The sequence below is a fragment of the Gracilinanus agilis genome, chromosome 3 (genome assembly GCF_016433145.1).
Source record: "Gracilinanus agilis isolate LMUSP501 chromosome 3, AgileGrace, whole genome shotgun sequence".
In the NCBI taxonomy this organism is placed as follows: domain Eukaryota; kingdom Metazoa; phylum Chordata; class Mammalia; order Didelphimorphia; family Didelphidae; genus Gracilinanus; species Gracilinanus agilis.
The window spans coordinates 88,328,039-88,345,553 of record NC_058132.1 but is presented as its reverse complement, the minus strand read 5'-3'; the positions used below and the strand labels follow the sequence as shown (position 1 = coordinate 88,345,553).

At 38.6% G+C, this 17,515-nt stretch overlaps 3 protein-coding genes across 3 annotated transcripts; all 3 read left to right on the top strand.

Moving 5' to 3' along the window:
- Window positions 1-1,193: 1,193 nt before the first annotated feature.
- Window positions 1,194-2,141, top strand: LOC123241126 (olfactory receptor 51A4-like). The gene has a single exon (XM_044668830.1). The coding sequence runs from the start codon at window positions 1,194-1,196 to the stop codon at window positions 2,139-2,141; it is 948 nt and encodes a 315-aa protein (XP_044524765.1).
- Window positions 2,142-7,012: 4,871 nt separating this feature from the next.
- LOC123241124 (cytoskeleton-associated protein 4-like) lies at window positions 7,013-15,529 on the top strand. The gene is made up of 3 exons (XM_044668829.1): window positions 7,013-7,093; window positions 7,168-8,045; window positions 15,316-15,529. Exons 1-3 carry the CDS (start codon window positions 7,013-7,015, stop codon window positions 15,527-15,529), a joined length of 1,173 nt encoding a protein of 390 aa, XP_044524764.1.
- Window positions 15,530-15,561: 32 nt separating this feature from the next.
- Window positions 15,562-16,524, top strand: LOC123238684 (olfactory receptor 51I2-like). Its single transcript, XM_044665892.1, has one exon. It carries the CDS (start codon window positions 15,562-15,564, stop codon window positions 16,522-16,524), a length of 963 nt encoding a protein of 320 aa, XP_044521827.1.
- Window positions 16,525-17,515: the final 991 nt, after the last annotated feature.

Sequence of the window (17,515 nt, the reverse complement as noted above, 5' to 3'; positions counted from 1 at the left end):
AGGGGGGGAGAGAAAGAGAGAGAGAGAGAGAGAGAGAGAGAGAGAGAGAGAGAGAGAGATTTATGGTTACAAGTTGCTTTATACATCTTAAATCATTTGAATTTCATAATGTGTGAGGTAGCATGTATAATTGATAGCTTATTGCTTGCTTTCTTGAATGGTAGAAGAGGGGCAGGATGGAGGGAGAGAATTTGGAACTCAGTTTTCTTTAAACAATTATGAAAAAAATAATAAATATGTTCATGAGTGAGTGTCATTAATACTGCTTTACATATGAGGACATAGGATCATCAAAGTGATGAACATTCCATTAGCAGACAGAAAACCATTCCCCATACCAAGACAGCACAGTACCTGGAGCATAGTGAGTACTTGATAAAAGCTTTCTTTCTTTCTCTTCCTTCCTCCCTCCCTCCCTTTCTTTCTTTCTTTCTTCCTTCCTTCCTTCCTTCCTTTTTTTATTTCTTTATTTCTTTCCTTCTTTCATAGTTATTTCCCATAAAGTAAGAAAACTCTATAAACCAGTATATTCTAATGCTCTGAAACTAAGTCTAACACTACTCACTTTTGAATTTTGTATCAGACTTTGAAGATCATTATGTATGTCCAAATACAATTTCCCCACGAGACAGGAGAAGGGAATAAGCAAGTATATGTCAGATATTGTGCTAATCCTTACAGCAACCCTAGTTGTTGGTGTTAGTAGGGTTCTCAATTTATAGTTGAGTAAACTAAGACAAATAGAAATTAAGTGACTTGCCCAGGGTCATACAACGAGTAAATGCCTGAGTCTGAATCTGGACTTAAATCCTCTGGCCTGAGATCCATCATTCTATTCACTATGCCACCTTGTTGCCTTAAAATGATGGCTCTCTCTTCTCCTTGCCTCTTCTGGACACCCAGTGGATAGGATCACAAATTTTCTATCTGAATGTGACTTTACCAGTTAGTTCATCCAAACTTCTCATCTGACCATTGTAGAACCAGAGAGGTTTATTAATTTTCCCAAGATCATACTGACAGTTAAATGAAAGAAATAATATTTGAGCCCTAGTCCTCTGATTCCAGAACCAGTGTTCTTTACACTGAATGAATCCTCTAGGGCTCTCTCCACAGTAATCCTTGGATGATTAACATTTTGCTTACAATCCTCTAGGAAACTCTGATCCCATAGGACAAGATCTACAATGCAAATGCTTAATAAATCCATAGCATTCACTCCCCAAACCTTCATTCTGGTTGGCATTCCTGGGCTGGAAGCTGAGCACCTCAAGATCTCTATTCCCTTCTGCCTGATGTATGTCATCATCTTTCTAGGCAATGGCACTATTCTTCATGTTATTCGAGTTGACCAAACCCTTCACCAGCCCATGTACTTTTTCTTGGCCATGCTAGCATCAGCTGAGCTTGGAGTTACCACATGTACACTGCCTACTGTCTTGGGGATCTTCCTCTTTGGCATAAATGAAATCAGCTTTGAAGCCTGCCTCCTCCAGATGTTCTTCATGCATTCCTTTACCATGATAGAGTCAGCTGTCCTACTCGCCATGTCTGTGGACCGTTTCATAGCCATCTACAACCCACTGCGCTATACGGCTATCCTGACCCTGCCACGAATCACTTGCACAGGGGTTGCCATCGGGCTGAAAACCTTGGGACTCATGCTCCCACTGCCCTTACTCTTAAGGCGCTTGCCCTTCTGTGGCCACAATGCTCTGTCCCACTCCTACTGCCTCCACTCAGACTTGATCAAGTTGCCTTGCGGAAACACACGACCTAAAAGCATCCTGGGGCTCTTCATCGTTATCTTCACCTTTGGAGTAGACTCCATGCTCATCGTGGTCTCCTATGTGCTCATCCTCCGGACAGTGCTAAGAATTGCCTCTAGGGAAGGTCAGTGTAAGGCGCTGAACACATGTGTGTCACATATCTGTGCCGTGCTTGCGTACTACATCCCTGTCATCAGTCTTTCTGTGCTACATCGCTTCATGCACCCTGTGCCTCCTCTGCTACAGGTCATGATGGCCAATGCTTATCTCTTATTCCCACCTGTGGTTAATCCACTTGTCTATAGTGTCAAGACCAAAGAAATTCGCCGAGCCATTGCGCGAGTGCTGTCCAGGAAGAGGGACAGAAGTTAGCTAAAGGTAAGGAAGGGCAAGATCACACCAAATATTCTAGATTAGGCTCAGATAGAATGATGCCATCCCAGGAGAAATTTTTATTTAATTTCCTGCTAAAACTGACATCAGTCTAGAGCAGTGGTTCCCAAAGTGGACCTTGGTGGGACCGTTCTTAAAATCCTTCCCTTAGAAATACACGTGGTGAGTGTAAAGATTAATCTTCTTGAACTTCTCTAAAGGAACTTCCCTTTCAAAAGAGATTCTGTGACTGAAACCTCTGCTTCATTCATCTCCAGCCCTCAGGCTCGCAGCTCAAGGCTGAGCCTCCTACAACTGAGGACTAATTAAATCTGCCTGGGTTGAACCAGGAGGCTAGAGCAAACTATCTAGTGTGTTAGATTTCTTATTCTATCTTATCCTCTCTGATTTTCTTATTTTTCTCTTCCTCTTCTCATTTGTAAATAAACTTCCATAAAAGCCATTTTGACTTGAGGTTATTCTTTAATTGGGGATTGATAATTATTTGATTCCCTGGTGGCCAAACCTTTTAATATTCACCCAACCAAAACCCCTTTTTACCCCTTACAGTATTTAACAAATGTGAATGGATGGATTCAAAAGCCATTTATTTCCCAAGGAATGGAATTTGGTCTTCTTCCCTGTACTCCTTTCTCAAAACCATTTATGCTAGCAATCGACTTTTTGGAACGTTAACTTCTCTGACAATTTCCAAAGTGCCACAAGATAGAATTATTAACCCAGGAAGATAGTGAATTTGTTCTTCATGTAAAGACTTTTCCAAATTTCTACTCTGGAAAATATGGGGTTTTCTTTAAATTAAAAAAAAATCAATTTTGTATATATGGGGAAATAAAAGAATTTGTGAACTCTGAAACTTTCCTCTGTTTAAAAAGAGAGAAAAAAACATTATTATAACTACTTTTGGTCAGGTAAGAAACATGCTTTCCATTTTGATATTGTTTCTCAAGAAAGAAAAATTAAATAATCAATACTATTACATTAACATTAAGATATTAGGCCTCTTTCAAATCCATTTTCTTCTTCTCTTTTCTGACAATACAGCTACTATTGATTGTGACAATTTTGTTTTAAGAAATCCCAAACTGACCCTTATTCCTGATTACCTGTCCAAAAGAAATCCCTTGACTGTTCTTTGCTCCAGACTGAATAAAAAAACCCTCCAGCACCCCTTTATCACCTTTTATAGGATTGGCAAATATAATCAAATTTGAAGTACCCTGTCGACACACGTGGAATCTAGAGACCCCAAACTTGTGGCTTAGTGAGTTCTGATGAACCCCAACTTTTAGGAATAGCTTGTAGGCTGGAGACCCCCAAAGCTTGTGCTTGCTCCAGGTTCCCATGAGAATCCACCCAGAAGGGAATCTCTGGCCAGCAGTTGCAGACTGAATAATGGACCCTAGGGTAAATGCTAAATACCCTTTTGTCTTAGGAAGACACACCTGGGCAGGGACCATCCTTTAGTATCCATTGTGTAAGCAGCCCCTTCCCTTAGACCCTAGCCTCTACCTATGATTCCTTTCCCAAGCTTGATTGTAGTACAATGTCAATCATCTTTCCCAGCCCCTGGATCTTCCCAAATGGTATATAAGTTCCCCAATTTCCTTTGTTCCTTGGAGTGGTCATCTAGCGCGGTGTCACTCCCAGGGGAATCAGGGAGCAGATCTTAGACTCTGCACAAGGCTCAGCTCTGCCAAAGAGGCCAAGTAGCCCTAATCCCCCTTTCCCTTGATTAAAGAGTGGTTTTATGACTATTTAATAGTTCTGTGTTTTTTAAAGTTAACAACCCTTTTGGTCTTCTTAGTTTCTCCTTTTGTATCTAGGCAGTTCCTAGGTACCTTAGTGTTTGGTTATTGCATTGAGACCTCTCCCAGCCATTTTAGACTGTGGCTAGTCCTATTCAGTTTTACCTTTCATAAGTATGCATACATTACTCTCAGGGGTCCTGAGGAGGTATGGATGGAATAGCTTAGATTTCACACTAAGTTTCTGCTGCACTTTTGTCAAAACAAATAGCTTAACTATAAGGCAAGTCAAAATCACTCCCACAGCACAGGTGAGTTTCCACTTGGCCATCTTCACTAGGTAAACTTCAAGAATATTATCTTACATAAGAACTCTCTAAATCATTTTATACTTTTAAAGAGAGTAAAGGCTGAAAGGACACATAAACATGTTCTAACAATGGGACCTTCACTAGTTCAGAATCCTCTCAAACGATATTAAATGATTTGGGGGGGATCATCATAAGTTCTTCACTTCAACTTTATTCTTCATGAAAACATCTCCTTTTGTGCTCTACTAACAACTACAATCATCATAAAGAATATTGTTTTACTCAAATGATTAAATTGTAAATATTTGTTTATTCCAAGTAGTAACAAGTCTCCATTATGTACTTGTGCTTCTGTTATGGGGCAATTGATTGAAGAAGAATTCATTTCTACTCCACTCAAACTAAAATTTTAACAATCTGCTATAGATGGTTTAAACTGGCTCCAGTATATCCCTTCACAGATCTATCATGGCAGACAAATGACCAAATCTAGGATTTGGAGTCAAGAAGACCTGTGTTTCAATCCTGTCTCACATTTACTATCTGTGTGACTCTTGTACCATTTGAGTTTCAATTTTCTCATTTATACAATAAGAAGAGTAGCAATACCTATCTCACAGGTCTGTTGGCAAGACCAAATGAAATAAAATGTGAAAAACATTTTTCAAACCCTAAAGCGCTAGGTAATATTAATTACTATTGTTGTTACTATTATTATTATTATGTAGGATTTTCCAACATGCTAGAGGCTAACTTACTTTAAGTATTATTACATTGTGTTGGTACCAGCCTGGCTTTTGGACCATGTTGGTCAAAACATCTATTATCTCTTGCTTTTGATAAAGTGGGCCCACCTACTTTATTGATTATATATTTATTGATGATATTTCTTAGACCACTTCTTGTGTGTGGATCATTAATGGAAATGTGCTATAGCCCATCTGTATCCTCCATGCAACTCTCCATTGACCTTTGGGTCACTTTAAGTTTGATTCTTTGGAGTTATGCATCAAGATTTGTAATTACATGATGGCACAAATGCAATATAGTCTACCTACTCCGTTCCTCCTAAACTATTTATGCTAGTCTAATTCATTTTTTCTTTTTATTTATTTCTTTATTTGTTTATTTATTTGTTTGTTTTTTGTTTATTTTCTTATTTGTTGCATTAAAGTTCCCGTGGATGATTCTCTATCCCTCCCCAAAAATTTATGAATAGACAAAAGACTTTTTTAAATTGTGTAAAAGTAAAATTTTGGAGATGTCATCTTTAAGTATATATATATGTATTTTCTATGGACATTATCAAACTACATTTCCCGTGGTCCAACGGGTTTCCAGTTCCAGTTCTTTGGGCATGGGGACACCTATGTCTCCACACAGGGAAGAGTTTATAATCTCCTGGGTTAGGAGGGAGTGGTCTCTTGGCCAGCAGACTGAGGAAGAGGTAATAATGACTGGGGCGGCAATTTTGAATTCTTACAAGCGCGTGGTCTAATAACTTTATCTATCAGCATGGCTTTAATTAAATTACTAATTTATATTATTATTTCAGTCATAATTATTTTTCATATTTATAATTTGGCAACCACGAAGGGATTTCATTGGTCCAATGGAGTCAAAATATCATAATTAAAATTCATGATTACCCTTGATAACAGAAGTGGAAAAAAGAAAGGACACTAAGATTTCTTCAGTGCCTCTAACCTTACTCTCAAATTTATGAACTTCTTGTTCCTCCCAAGAGGATGCTAACTAGAGTTAAATCATTAGTCTGAACCTAAAAGATGGTACATCAAGAAATCTGCAATGACTAATTTTATTTTACTTTGCTGTCAAAATGCATACTTCCTGATTTTGATTAGCTAGACTGCAATGTGTTCATGGAAAACTGATAAAGAACAAAAAAGCAGGCTCATGATTTCATAGATAATGTGCTAGAATATCTGTTCTGTTTAAGTCATCTAAAAGTGAATAATTTTTAAGCTCTGCACCTTCTCCTCTCCTATGGGAGGAATCCAGTCAAAGGTTTTATATAAAATGCACAGCATCTCCTATCTAAATTCACCCCCAAAAAGGTTTGACAACTTTTGCTGATGACCATGATAAGTCAAGGGCTCACTTGACTAATTTAAATTTCCTTTCATTTCATTCAAAGTCAAGACAAAAAAAAAAATGAAATAAAAATTGTCCCTCTTTGTAACGAGCAATAGACGCTCATGGTAACTCCTGGGCATTCTCCAGTGCCCCCTTTCCAACCCATTTAATTTATTTGCCATATTAGGCTATATAGACCTGTGAAAACAGGGCTATGGTTGCGTCATTATTTTCTATCCGTTTTTGGTTTAGTTTTCTCCCTGAAGGGCCCCCATCTTCAGGAATCCGAGGTTCCTTCTAAAAAGATGTTCTGAACATCCCGGAAGGGTGAGAATGACTTCGGGTGGTGATAAACAAGATCAGATTCCTGTTTCGCCTCAAAAGGCCACCTTGGCCGCCATTTTTTTACTGAAAATTGTCCTTAAGGAAAATAATTTTTTTTTTTAATGGGAGGGGGGAGGGCCCAAGTTTTCCATGAGATATCAGTCACTTATAAGTCTTCCACTTAAAAGCTGGTTGGAAACCAGAAACATCAGCACAATTTAGGGAAAAAAAATATACCAATTCCTAGTGTTTGTTTGTTTTAAACTACTTTACCATAGTTCCTCCCATAGGTGCTTTCTCATATTTTCTCTTTTATCCCTATTCTTCTCATCTCCATTCTATACATCCTTTAGCGATATCCAAGGTTACTATGCAAGACTCGGAAGGCTCCGAATGCCAAGATGGGGCATCCACCCTGAGTAATCCTGAGCCCATCTATGCCAAATCTCTAGTTGGGTCATCAGATAACTCTTAGACTTAGCAGCCCAGAATAGGGGTCTGATATATTCTTGAATCATACCCAAGCAACAGCAGCAGCAGCAGAACCAGCAATCCAAACAGCAGCAGCAACAGCAGAACCAACAACCCAAACAGCAACAGCAGAACCAACAACCCAAACAGCAACAGCAGAATCCACAGCCCAAACAGCAGCAGCAGCAGCAGAACCAACAGCCCAAACAGCAGCAGCCCCAGCAGTCCCACCCCAAAGGCAGCAATCGGGGTGGGGGCGGGGGTGGGAAATCCTCAGCAGCCTGCCCAGCCTCCTCCTCTTCCTCCTTCTTTGGCAAGCTGGCAAAGGTTCTCAACTTTCTCTTCTACCTCACCCTCATTGTCGGGGCCGGCTTCTCCGCCTGGTATGTTCATAACATTTTGGAGGAAGTCCATCAGATCCGGCACCTGAATGAGGGCTTCTCCAGGCAGAGAGAGGAGCTGGGTCAGGGCTTGCAAGGCGTCATGCACAAGTTGCAGTCGCTGCAGTCTACATTTGTGAGTTTTGAGTCCATCTTGAAAAACTCCCAAAATAAGCAAGAGCTGATGGAGAAAGCGATTAAGCAAGGGGAGAACGAGATCAATCGTATCATCGAAGTGCTGCAAAAATTGCAGAACGAGATCCTGAAGGACCTTTCCGATGGCATCCATGTGGTCAAGGATGCCAGGGAAAAGGATTTCAACTCCCTGGAGTACACTGTGGAAGAGAAACTCACAGAGCTCACCAAGTCCATCAATGAGAACATCGCCATATTCACAGACATCCAAAAGAGGAGCCAGAAGGAGATCAACGAGGTGAAAGCCAAGATCTCTTCTCTGGAGGAGACCGATTGGTACAAGCATGACTTGAAGGCTCTGAGGGACGTGGTGGATGGACTTCAGAGCTCAGTGAAGTCCAGAGAAAAGGATATCGAGTCCTTTTGTTACATAAAATGGATCATTTTGATTACATTAAATTAAAACTGTTCCTTTTGTTACATAAAATGGATCATTTTGATTACATTAAATTAAAACTGTTCTGTACAAATAAAACTAATGTAGCCAAGATTAGAAGTAGAAAATTTGGGAGAATATTTTATAGATTATTTTGCAGAAAAAGGTTTCATATCTAAAACATATAGAAAAGGGAATAGTTGGGTGGCTCAGTGGATTGAGAGCCAGGCCCAGAGATGGGAGGTCCTGGGTTCAAATCTGAACTTAGACACTCTCCTGTGTGGCCCTGGGCAAGTCATTTGACCCCCTTTGCCTTTAAAAATAAAAAAAAATAAAAATAAAATAAAATATATAGAAAACCACTAAATTTATGAGTATGAGCCATTCCCCAACTGATAAATGGCCAAAGGATATGAACAGCCAGTTTTTTAATAAAGAAATCAAAGCTATATATAAATATATGAAAAAATGCTGTAAATAATTTTTGATTAGAGAAATGCAAATCAAAGCAACTCTGAGATATCATCCCAGACCTATCAGATTGGCAAATGTGATAAAAGGCAAAATAACAAATGTTGGAGAATATTTCAAAAAATGGGGATACTAATACACTGTTGATGAAACTCTGAAATGATCCAAACATTTTGGGAGGCAGTCTGAAATTATGCTCAAAGAGTTGTAAGACTGCATACCCTTTGGTCTAATTTATTATCTGTAAACAGTGTATGTCTCAAGTTCAATGGACTAACATCCAACTATTATTTTGACATGAGCATATTTTATGGATTTATTTTACTCTATATGAATTGTTAGGTCAATCTTTCTTTTTTTTTTCTTTTTACTTCAAGACAGTCATAGTTGTTATCTTACTTTTATGTTTAAAGATTCTTTTGAAATATCACATTTATATCTAAGTACACCCTCCCCATGAAGGGAGCCATCCCTTATGACAAAGATTAGAGAATAAAAAGAAAAAAAATGTCAGTAAAACCAAAAAATACAGTGACTGTTTGACAGTATAAGCAATATGCCATATCCATAGTCCCCCAACTCTGTATTAAAGAAAGATATGTAATCATTATGATTTTGCATTTAATTTAATTTAATTTAATTTACTTATTTTTATCATTATATATATGATTGTCCTCATATCATTAACTTCACTATGAATTAATCCATATGTATTCCTACACTTTTTTTTCAATTCTTTGAAACAATTTAGTGTGGCTGAGCAATATTCCATTACATTCATGTAACACAATTCATTTAGCTATTGTCTGATTGGTAGTCATCTCATTTGCTTTCAGTTCTTTGTTATGATGAAAAAGTATGGTTCTGAATAATTTGGGCATATGAAAGATCTTTTTTTCTGCTTAACTTCACTGGAACACATTCTTAAGTGGATCTCTAGGAGATATTTTAGTCATTTTCTAGCATAATTCAAAATTCCTTTCTAAAATGGCTAGAATGGTTTCTGGCTTCACAAACATTGATTGAATGTGTCTTTCTTTCTCAAAAAAATCCTAGAGAGAGAAAGGAGAAAAGAAAGGCAAAAGAGATCCAATTTCTTTTGGATGCACTGTTTGATGTCCATTAGACCAACTACCAGTTTTTATAGATTAACATAAAGATTGGAGCTACAAAGTACAATCAAGATCACTTAGTCCAATTTTATCATTTTATAGATTGGTATACTGAGTCAAATAGAAATTAAGTGACTTGCCTAAGATCACTGTTGACTGATTTCTTTCCAGAGCATTGTTCTGGTGATGGTTTTCACTTTTAGTCCCCTGGGATTCAGAAAGAGCTCCTTAAATAAGTACAGAAGAAAATAGTAAGTAAATGAATAATTATTCCTCAGAGGACTTCTTTCTCTCTCCACCATCTCACATGCTCATTGACACAACACTTAAGCTGCCCAAGTGTATCATCCCTCAGCTTATTTAAGAAGCTATAGAGGCTCACCCCAAAATCCCATAAAGAAGGAGCTTTCAGGTGTGAGGCAGCATGGATATGTTGTCTCTCAACCTCTAATGAAACTGAACATGCCTCTCTGATCATGGTAAGTGTCTGAGTACCAGTTTCATTCACTCACATATCCTTTTGTTCAATAAAACAATGTATTAATGCCTACTATGTAAAATGCCTTCTACTTAATTCTGGGGATACAAGGGTAAAAAAAGACAGAATTCATGGGCTTAGGCAGATTACAATGTAAGTATTAGGTAGCAAGACATAAATAAGTTTAACAAAATGTGGAATTGAACAGGGGTCAAAAAAAAATAACACCATAAAAAGTCGAGAGAGACCATTTTAAGCTAGTGGAATCAGGAATGGCTCCCTGGAGAAGATAGCACTTGACTTGGGTCTTTGAGAAAAGGAAAGTTCTAAGTATGCAGAGATAAGACAATTGAGTTTTAGACTTGGAGACCAGCCTACACAAAAACAGAGGTGAGGAGTGCAGGATAAAATCCAAAAACGATGAGTCCAGTGTTAATAGAACATACTATGCCTTAAGTGGGGTGATAATAGGCTGGAAAATTAGATTTGATTTGGGACTTATATTTCAAAATTTTTGGTGGGATTGGGTGAGGGTTGTTTTGTTTTGTTTTTATGCTATACATAGTGTAAAAATAGAAGACCTCAAAAAAATTTGAGCTAGAGAGTTACATGGTCATATCAGACCAATAAGATTAATTGGGTAATCTTTTGGGGTAGAAAGCAAGTTACCAGAGAGGTTAGCTGAACAAATGAGAGGCAGATGATTAGGGTCTAGCCTAGGGTTGTGACAGTGGAAGTATAAAGTATGAGAGAGATGTGAAAAGTATTTTAGAGGTAGAAATTTTCATGATTCATGGATCACTCTAAGGTTCTGAGCCTGTTTGAGTGAGGAGACTGGTGCTACAATAGAATTAGAGAAGTTGGGAGAGCCAGGTTTTGAAGGGAAGACAATGTGTTACATTTTAATTCATTTGAATCTGGAAGTCTAGAAGGGCATCCAGTAGGAAGCTAAAGATTTAGGGCAAAATCTCAGAGGAGAAATTTGGACTTAATGTAGAAATTTTGGAACCATCTTCATAGAGCTGATAATTGGAAGCATGAAAAAGGTTGGAATCACCGAAAGGAGAATATAGGGAGGAAGAAAAAACCTGAGGAGTAAAATACTCACACATAAAGATATGGATGGAAAATATAACCTCCTTCAAGTCAGGGATTTATTTTAGCTTTGTATCCCTTCATTCTGATACAATGCTTTGCAAATAGTAGGCCATTACTAATTGGCCTACTATTAAATTATTGAGTTTAATAGGGTAGAAGATAAACTATCAAAAGAAAATGAATACTATTTTGATAAAAGAATTGGGGATTGGGGGAGTAATGTCACAGAGGCTGAAAAAAAGAGAACAAGCAGAAGAAAGGGAATGGTAAATAACAGTAAATGCTGGGAAAGATAAGTCTGAGAAAAGGTTTTGGGATTTGGTAATTGGAAGGTCCTTAGTCATATGACAGATAGCACTCTCATTGGAATGAAAGGGATTGAAAACAAATTACTTTGGACTGAGGGCTGAATGGGTAGTAAATATGGACAAGGAATATGGCATATATTCCTAAAACATTGATAGAGAAGGAAGAGAAAGCTAAGATAACAGCTTGAAGGATCCAGGGAAAATGATGTCTTTTTTTTTCCTTCTTTAATTTATGGAAGAAAAGCTAAGAAAAATAGTCAAATGGCCATGGAAGTATTGGAGATACATGTAAGAAAGGAGGTGATTGTGGGAGGCTTCAGAGAAGAAAGAAAAAACTGGGCTCTAGGAAATTGGTAAAGGGATTAGCCTTGGGAAATGGAGATAATTCCTCATGTACGACAGAAGAAAAAGGGACTATGATGAGAGATGGAAAAAAATAGAGGTTTGTGGTATAAAAGAGAAAAAGATAAAGGAACTCATATTAGATGACTTTAGGCTCTTCAGTAAATCAGGACCAGCTTTCCAGCCCAGGCTCCATTTCATGATATAGTGTCAAGATGATGTGGGAAAACTGATTAGGGAACCTGGGCTGGAAGGGACACCTTCAGAAAAGACAAGGTTCCTATAATTAGCTTAAAAATAGAAAAAAAATGTATTAAGTTTAATGCAAGTTGAATAATTTGAGATGAGTGGACAGGAGGCAGGAGCAGGTGGAATACTGCCTCCCAGAGGAGATGGGATTTGGGATATTTAAACCTTCTTGACAATAAGGTCTATGTGACTAGAGATGGGATGATGGTGGGATGATGGAGTGATGTTTTTGGGACTCTGGGACCAGAAATGGGTCATGTGCTTATGTCCTATGTCTCAAAGTCAAAAGGGAGTGAATTTGTGCAGTTTAGGGGGTGGTTAGATATCTGAGCTCCAAACAGAAGCAACTTGGAAGGTGCTTCTCTGTATTCATCAAGAATGGGATGAGAGGCCAAAGGGGGTATTCCTCTCAGCTCAAAGTCACCTTTCCTCAGCACTGCAGGAATGCCAGGGAAAGTGAATTCTTTATGTATTCTCTGACATGGGACACCTTTGGGGTTTGGGGATGTCTAGGGGAAGCTCACACCCCAATATCAATGATATACCAGTGGACTCAGAGTCAAGTGAGACCTGGCTTCAAATCTTGTCTATGGAACTTATTAGTTATATAATCCTGAGCAAATCATTCAAATCTTCTGAAATATTGTTTCCTATACAAATAAAAGAACTTGATAATATTACTATTCTCGATACAATGGGAATAATATAAATGATATGGGAGTCATAATATCTACCCTCCCCTACTTATCTTACAGGGTTGTTGTGAGGCTCAAATGAGATAACATATGAAAGAACTTTGCAAAATATAAAAGATAGTCATGGCATCAGCCATTTCCTTGAACATGAACCCATGGTCCCACCACCATTTCCATTTTATGGTACAAATTTAATTCTACCACCAATTCTTGCCTTAGTCCTCAATATAACCTGAATCCCAATAGCAGATGCAGTCTTCAGTTCTCGGGTCCAAATCTAGCCTCCAGGCATTTGATCTTCATCCTCTTTAGATGAAGGGCATTATTTTTCCTCCATCTCATCTAGAGGTAGGCAGAGAAATATGAATCTACAGGCACAGCAAGATTCTCAGGAAGAGCCATAAAGGGGAGTATGAATGTTTTAGTCATTATCCTGCAATTAATACACTATTGGACTTTGTAGAAAGTCAATGATTTCCAAAGTTCTCAGTTTTCTTATCTTATGATGAGAAGAAAAGCCCTGTCCTGCTTCCTTCTCAGTAATGGTGTGACTATTAGATGGAAGAATGAGTGGGGAAGCTCTTTGGCAAGTACTTTGCCCTATACAAATGAAAGAACTTAATAGTATTACTATTATTAGTCAGTCAATAAGCATTTATTAAACACCTATTCTGTACTAGCAATACAAAGAAAGGCAAAGGCATATCTTGTCCTTAAAGAGCTTCCAAGAGAAACAAGATGTAAACTATGCACAAACAAAAAATATCCAAGATAAATTGGAGAAAGTCTGAGAGAGAAGCCACTTGTCATTAAGGAAAGGTTTCTTGCAGAAAGTGAGACTTTAGCAGAAGGAAGCTAGAGAAGATAGGAAATAGATAAGAGGAGGAAGAACATTATAGGTATGGGAGGAAGCTGATGTTGGTAGACAGTGTCTTATGAGAAGAACAGCCAAGACATCAGTGTCACTGGACCTTAAGAATACCTGGAGATAAGTAAGAGCTAGGTTATGAAAGGCTGTGATATTCAAAACAGAAGATTTTATATTTGATGCTAGAGATAATAGGAAGCTGCTGGAGTTTATCAAGAAGGTGGAGTGACATGGTCAGACCTGAGCTTCAGGAAAATCAATTTTATCTGCACCAGAGTATTTGTGGTGTCAGAGGATGGAAGGCAGAATATAAGAGAGACATTACAATGTTAATCAATAGGTCTTGGCAAATGATTAGATATGGGGATTGAGAGTAGGAGTGGAGGATGATACATTGATTTTGAATCTGAGTGTCTGGAAGGATAGTAGTACTCTGGACAGTCAAGGGAAGTAGGGAAAAGGGAAGGATTTGGGGGAAAATATAATAAATTTAGTTTTGTACCTGTTGAGTTTAAGAATTCTATGCAAAAGGGGAAACAGCTAGGTAGATAGAAAGCCAGGCCTGGAGGTGGGAAGTCCTGGGTTCAAATCTTGCCTCAGATACTTCTTAGTTATGTGACTTAAATTATAGTTACTTAAGTTACAACTTATTTAATTCCAATTGCCTAGCCCTCACCACTGCCTTGGAACCAATACCCAGTATCAATTCTAAGATGGAAGGTAAGAGTTAAAAAGAAGAAGAAGAAGAAGAAGGCTATGGGTCATCCAGTTCAAAATGGACAGTAGACAGTTTGAGAAGTAAGACTATTAAATACTAATGGATTTCCTGGGAGGATGAAGAGTAAGTTCCTAGAACAGAGAAAATAGAGAGGTTACTGGGGAACCTCTATAGCTGAAAGGGTGTGTCAGTTAAAGAAAAGGAGGGAGAAGGACAGTAGGCATTACAGTCACTGTGAATAATAATAATTTATAGCAATAATAAAATAAGCATACTATTAAAGTGCCTACTATATGTCAGGTGCTATGCTAAGTGCTTTACAGTTATTGTATTCACCTTTATGTGATGCTTTAAGGTTTAAAAAACAATTTTTTGAAATGAATTTTGTGAGGTAGATAGTGTAAATATTATCCCTATTTTTCAGATGAGGATATTGATGCTCAGAGAGTTTGTCACATGCTCAAAGGCACATAGCTAGTAATTGATAGAAGTACAACCAAAAATCCATGTCTCCAGATTTAAGGTCCTCTGATCTTTCCCATTCTCTTACCATGGGAGAATGTATCAATTGACTGGCTGATTACTTTTTAATTCATTTTCCCAATTTTGTGGCTATTTTCCTACAGAGCATGACTTGTTTTTCTCTGTCTTTGAGTATGTCATTCTGTCTCCTTTCCATTAACATTGAACCCCTGCCAATCCCAATTATTAAGCTACATTCTTTTTTTTTCTTCTCTCATTTTCTCTAGGAAGTTTTTTTTTCCTGATGAACCCCATGGTTATACAATTATTCCAACATGCTAGGTGGTCTATATACCCCATTGCACATGTCCTGTGTAGCTGTAGAGAAGATCTAGCTCAGACCGTCAGATCCTTGTGAACAATACCCACTTCTCTCTCATGATACTGAATGTTCTCTGCGTGCCAAGATCCCATCTTTACCATCAGACTAAAAGCTTTCCCAAAAACAAGAATCATGTTTCTCCAATCAGATTTGAAGTTTCCAAAGAGTCAAGTCTATTCACTCCTTTCCAATTATTTCATCAATGTCCAGTCCTGGGCTTTGTCCCTAGAGAGCTCACTCCATAGTGCTGAACTGACAGGGACTTTGTTTTTTATTCACTAGGCAAAACTATTACTGTGGTGCAAGATACCATCATGCAGACTAGTAATAGCTCTGGTCCGATAGTGGGGTTCACACCTAAAACATTCATCTTGGCTGGCATTCCTGGGATGGAAGCTGAACACATCTGGATCTCAATCCCTTTCTGTCTGATGTATGTCATCATATTCCTTGGAAATGGGACCATCCTCCATGTCATCCACATGAATCCCACCTTGCATCAGCCCATGTACCTGTTCCTAGCCATGTTGGCCCTTGCTGAACTTGGCATCTCTGTTTCTACACTTCCCACTGTGTTGGGAATTTTCCTCTTTGATGTAACTGAAATCAACTTCCATGTCTGTCTGCTCCAGATGTTCTCTATTCACTCCTTCTCCATCATGGAATCGGGTATCCTGCTGGCTATGTCCATGGACCGCTTTGTGGCCATCTATAGCCCACTACGCTATACAGCCATACTGACTTTGCCCCGAATAATTTCAATAGGTGCCACAGTTACTCTCAAGAGTGTGGTGCTCATGGCCCCACTGACCGGCCTACTCCAGCGCTTACCCTTCTGTGGACACAACATCCTCTCTCATTCCTACTGCCTGCACCCTAACCTTGTTCACTTACCATGTGCCGACACTTCCATCAACAACATCTATGGACTTTTCATCGTAATTTCCACATTTGGGCTGGACTTCCTACTCATCATTGTCTCCTACGTGCTCATCCTCCACACAGTATTGAGGATTGCCTCAGGGGAGAGCCGTTGGAAAGCCCTCAACACGTGTGGCTCACATGTCTGTGCTGTATTTGTGTACTATGTACCCATGATTGGTCTGTCCATGGTCCATCGTTTTGGGCGACACCTCCCCTCTGTGCTGCAACCTACCATGGCCAATATTTACCTTTTCTTCCCACCCGTGGTTAACCCAATTGTCTATAGCATCAAGACCAAGGAGATACGCAAAGGCATCATCCATGTGTTCTCTAGAAAGAGGGTCAGGGTTTAGCATGGGGGAGAGGAGCCATCTCCCCAGAAACAGGAAGAATAAATAGGAAGACTTGACTGGACCAGCCCTAGACTAAGACTAGCCTAACTGTCAATTTGGTGGCAAAATCTAAGCAGTAGTGGGGACTAATGGAAGTAGAAGAACCAGTCACTCATGAGGGCAATGGAACATGTGACTTTGGTTCATTCAGGTAAAGAGGAAAAAACCCATTACATTGGCTCATTTCTTTAAGAAAGAGTAGCAGGTACTTGGGCTGCTGTACTATCCGCCCCATGACCTTTTATCATGGGGATGGACCCAACTGGCTCAGGAGAGGATGTCTAGCCTGGACTAAAAATGAGGTAGAGCAGCATTTGGGATTTTGAGTTTTTCCTTTTGAATAATTATTCTAAAGTGTTTTGACCATTGTAATATGCATCCTGTTTGAACCTTGTGGATCACTAAAAAAATCTGTTTAGACATTGTTTTTGTGACATTTTATATCATTTTGTAAGTTTTCATTTTCAGGAGATATGATGACACAATAAACCTAACTTACAATTGGGTTTATGGTCATCGGGTTTATTTGTTATATTAATTGCATAGACCAGTGATGGGCAAACTACAGCCTGCGGGCCAGATGCAGCCCCCTGAAATGTTCTATCTGGCTGAGCCACATTATTCCTAATCTGACCAATACAATGAGTAGGATATCATACAATGAAACTTCAAAAGAGTTGCCTTAGAAACAGACCAACAGATGAGCATTTCCATTCCTTTTGCCCCCTCTTTAAAAAGTTTGCCCATCATTGTCATAGACTAAATTATAATAGAGAATCTTATAAAATCCTGAAGTTTTCATTGTGTTTGTCTGAAATCATGTAGATATGAAGGAATATTAGAGAGAATTTCATTCAACTCCTTTATTTACAACTAAAGAAACTGAGATCTAGAAACTAGAAGGGATTTTCCCAAGGATACACAAAATATTAATGGAAGATGGGACTTTAAT

Coding starts and splice junctions, on each gene's coding strand:
- LOC123238684 (XM_044665892.1), top strand. CDS start 15,562: ATGCAGACTAGTAATAGCTCTGGTCCGATAGTGGGGTTCACACCTAAA.
- LOC123241124 (XM_044668829.1), top strand. CDS start 7,013: ATGCAAGACTCGGAAGGCTCCGAATGCCAAGATGGGGCATCCACCCTG. Junction 7,094..7,167: donor CCATCTATGCCAAATCTCTA/GTTGGGTCATCA, acceptor ATCATACCCAAG/CAACAGCAGCAGCAGCAGAA. Junction 8,046..15,315: donor TCCAGAGAAAAGGATATCGA/GTCCTTTTGTTA, acceptor ATGATACTGAAT/GTTCTCTGCGTGCCAAGATC.
- LOC123241126 (XM_044668830.1), top strand. CDS start 1,194: ATGCTTAATAAATCCATAGCATTCACTCCCCAAACCTTCATTCTGGTT.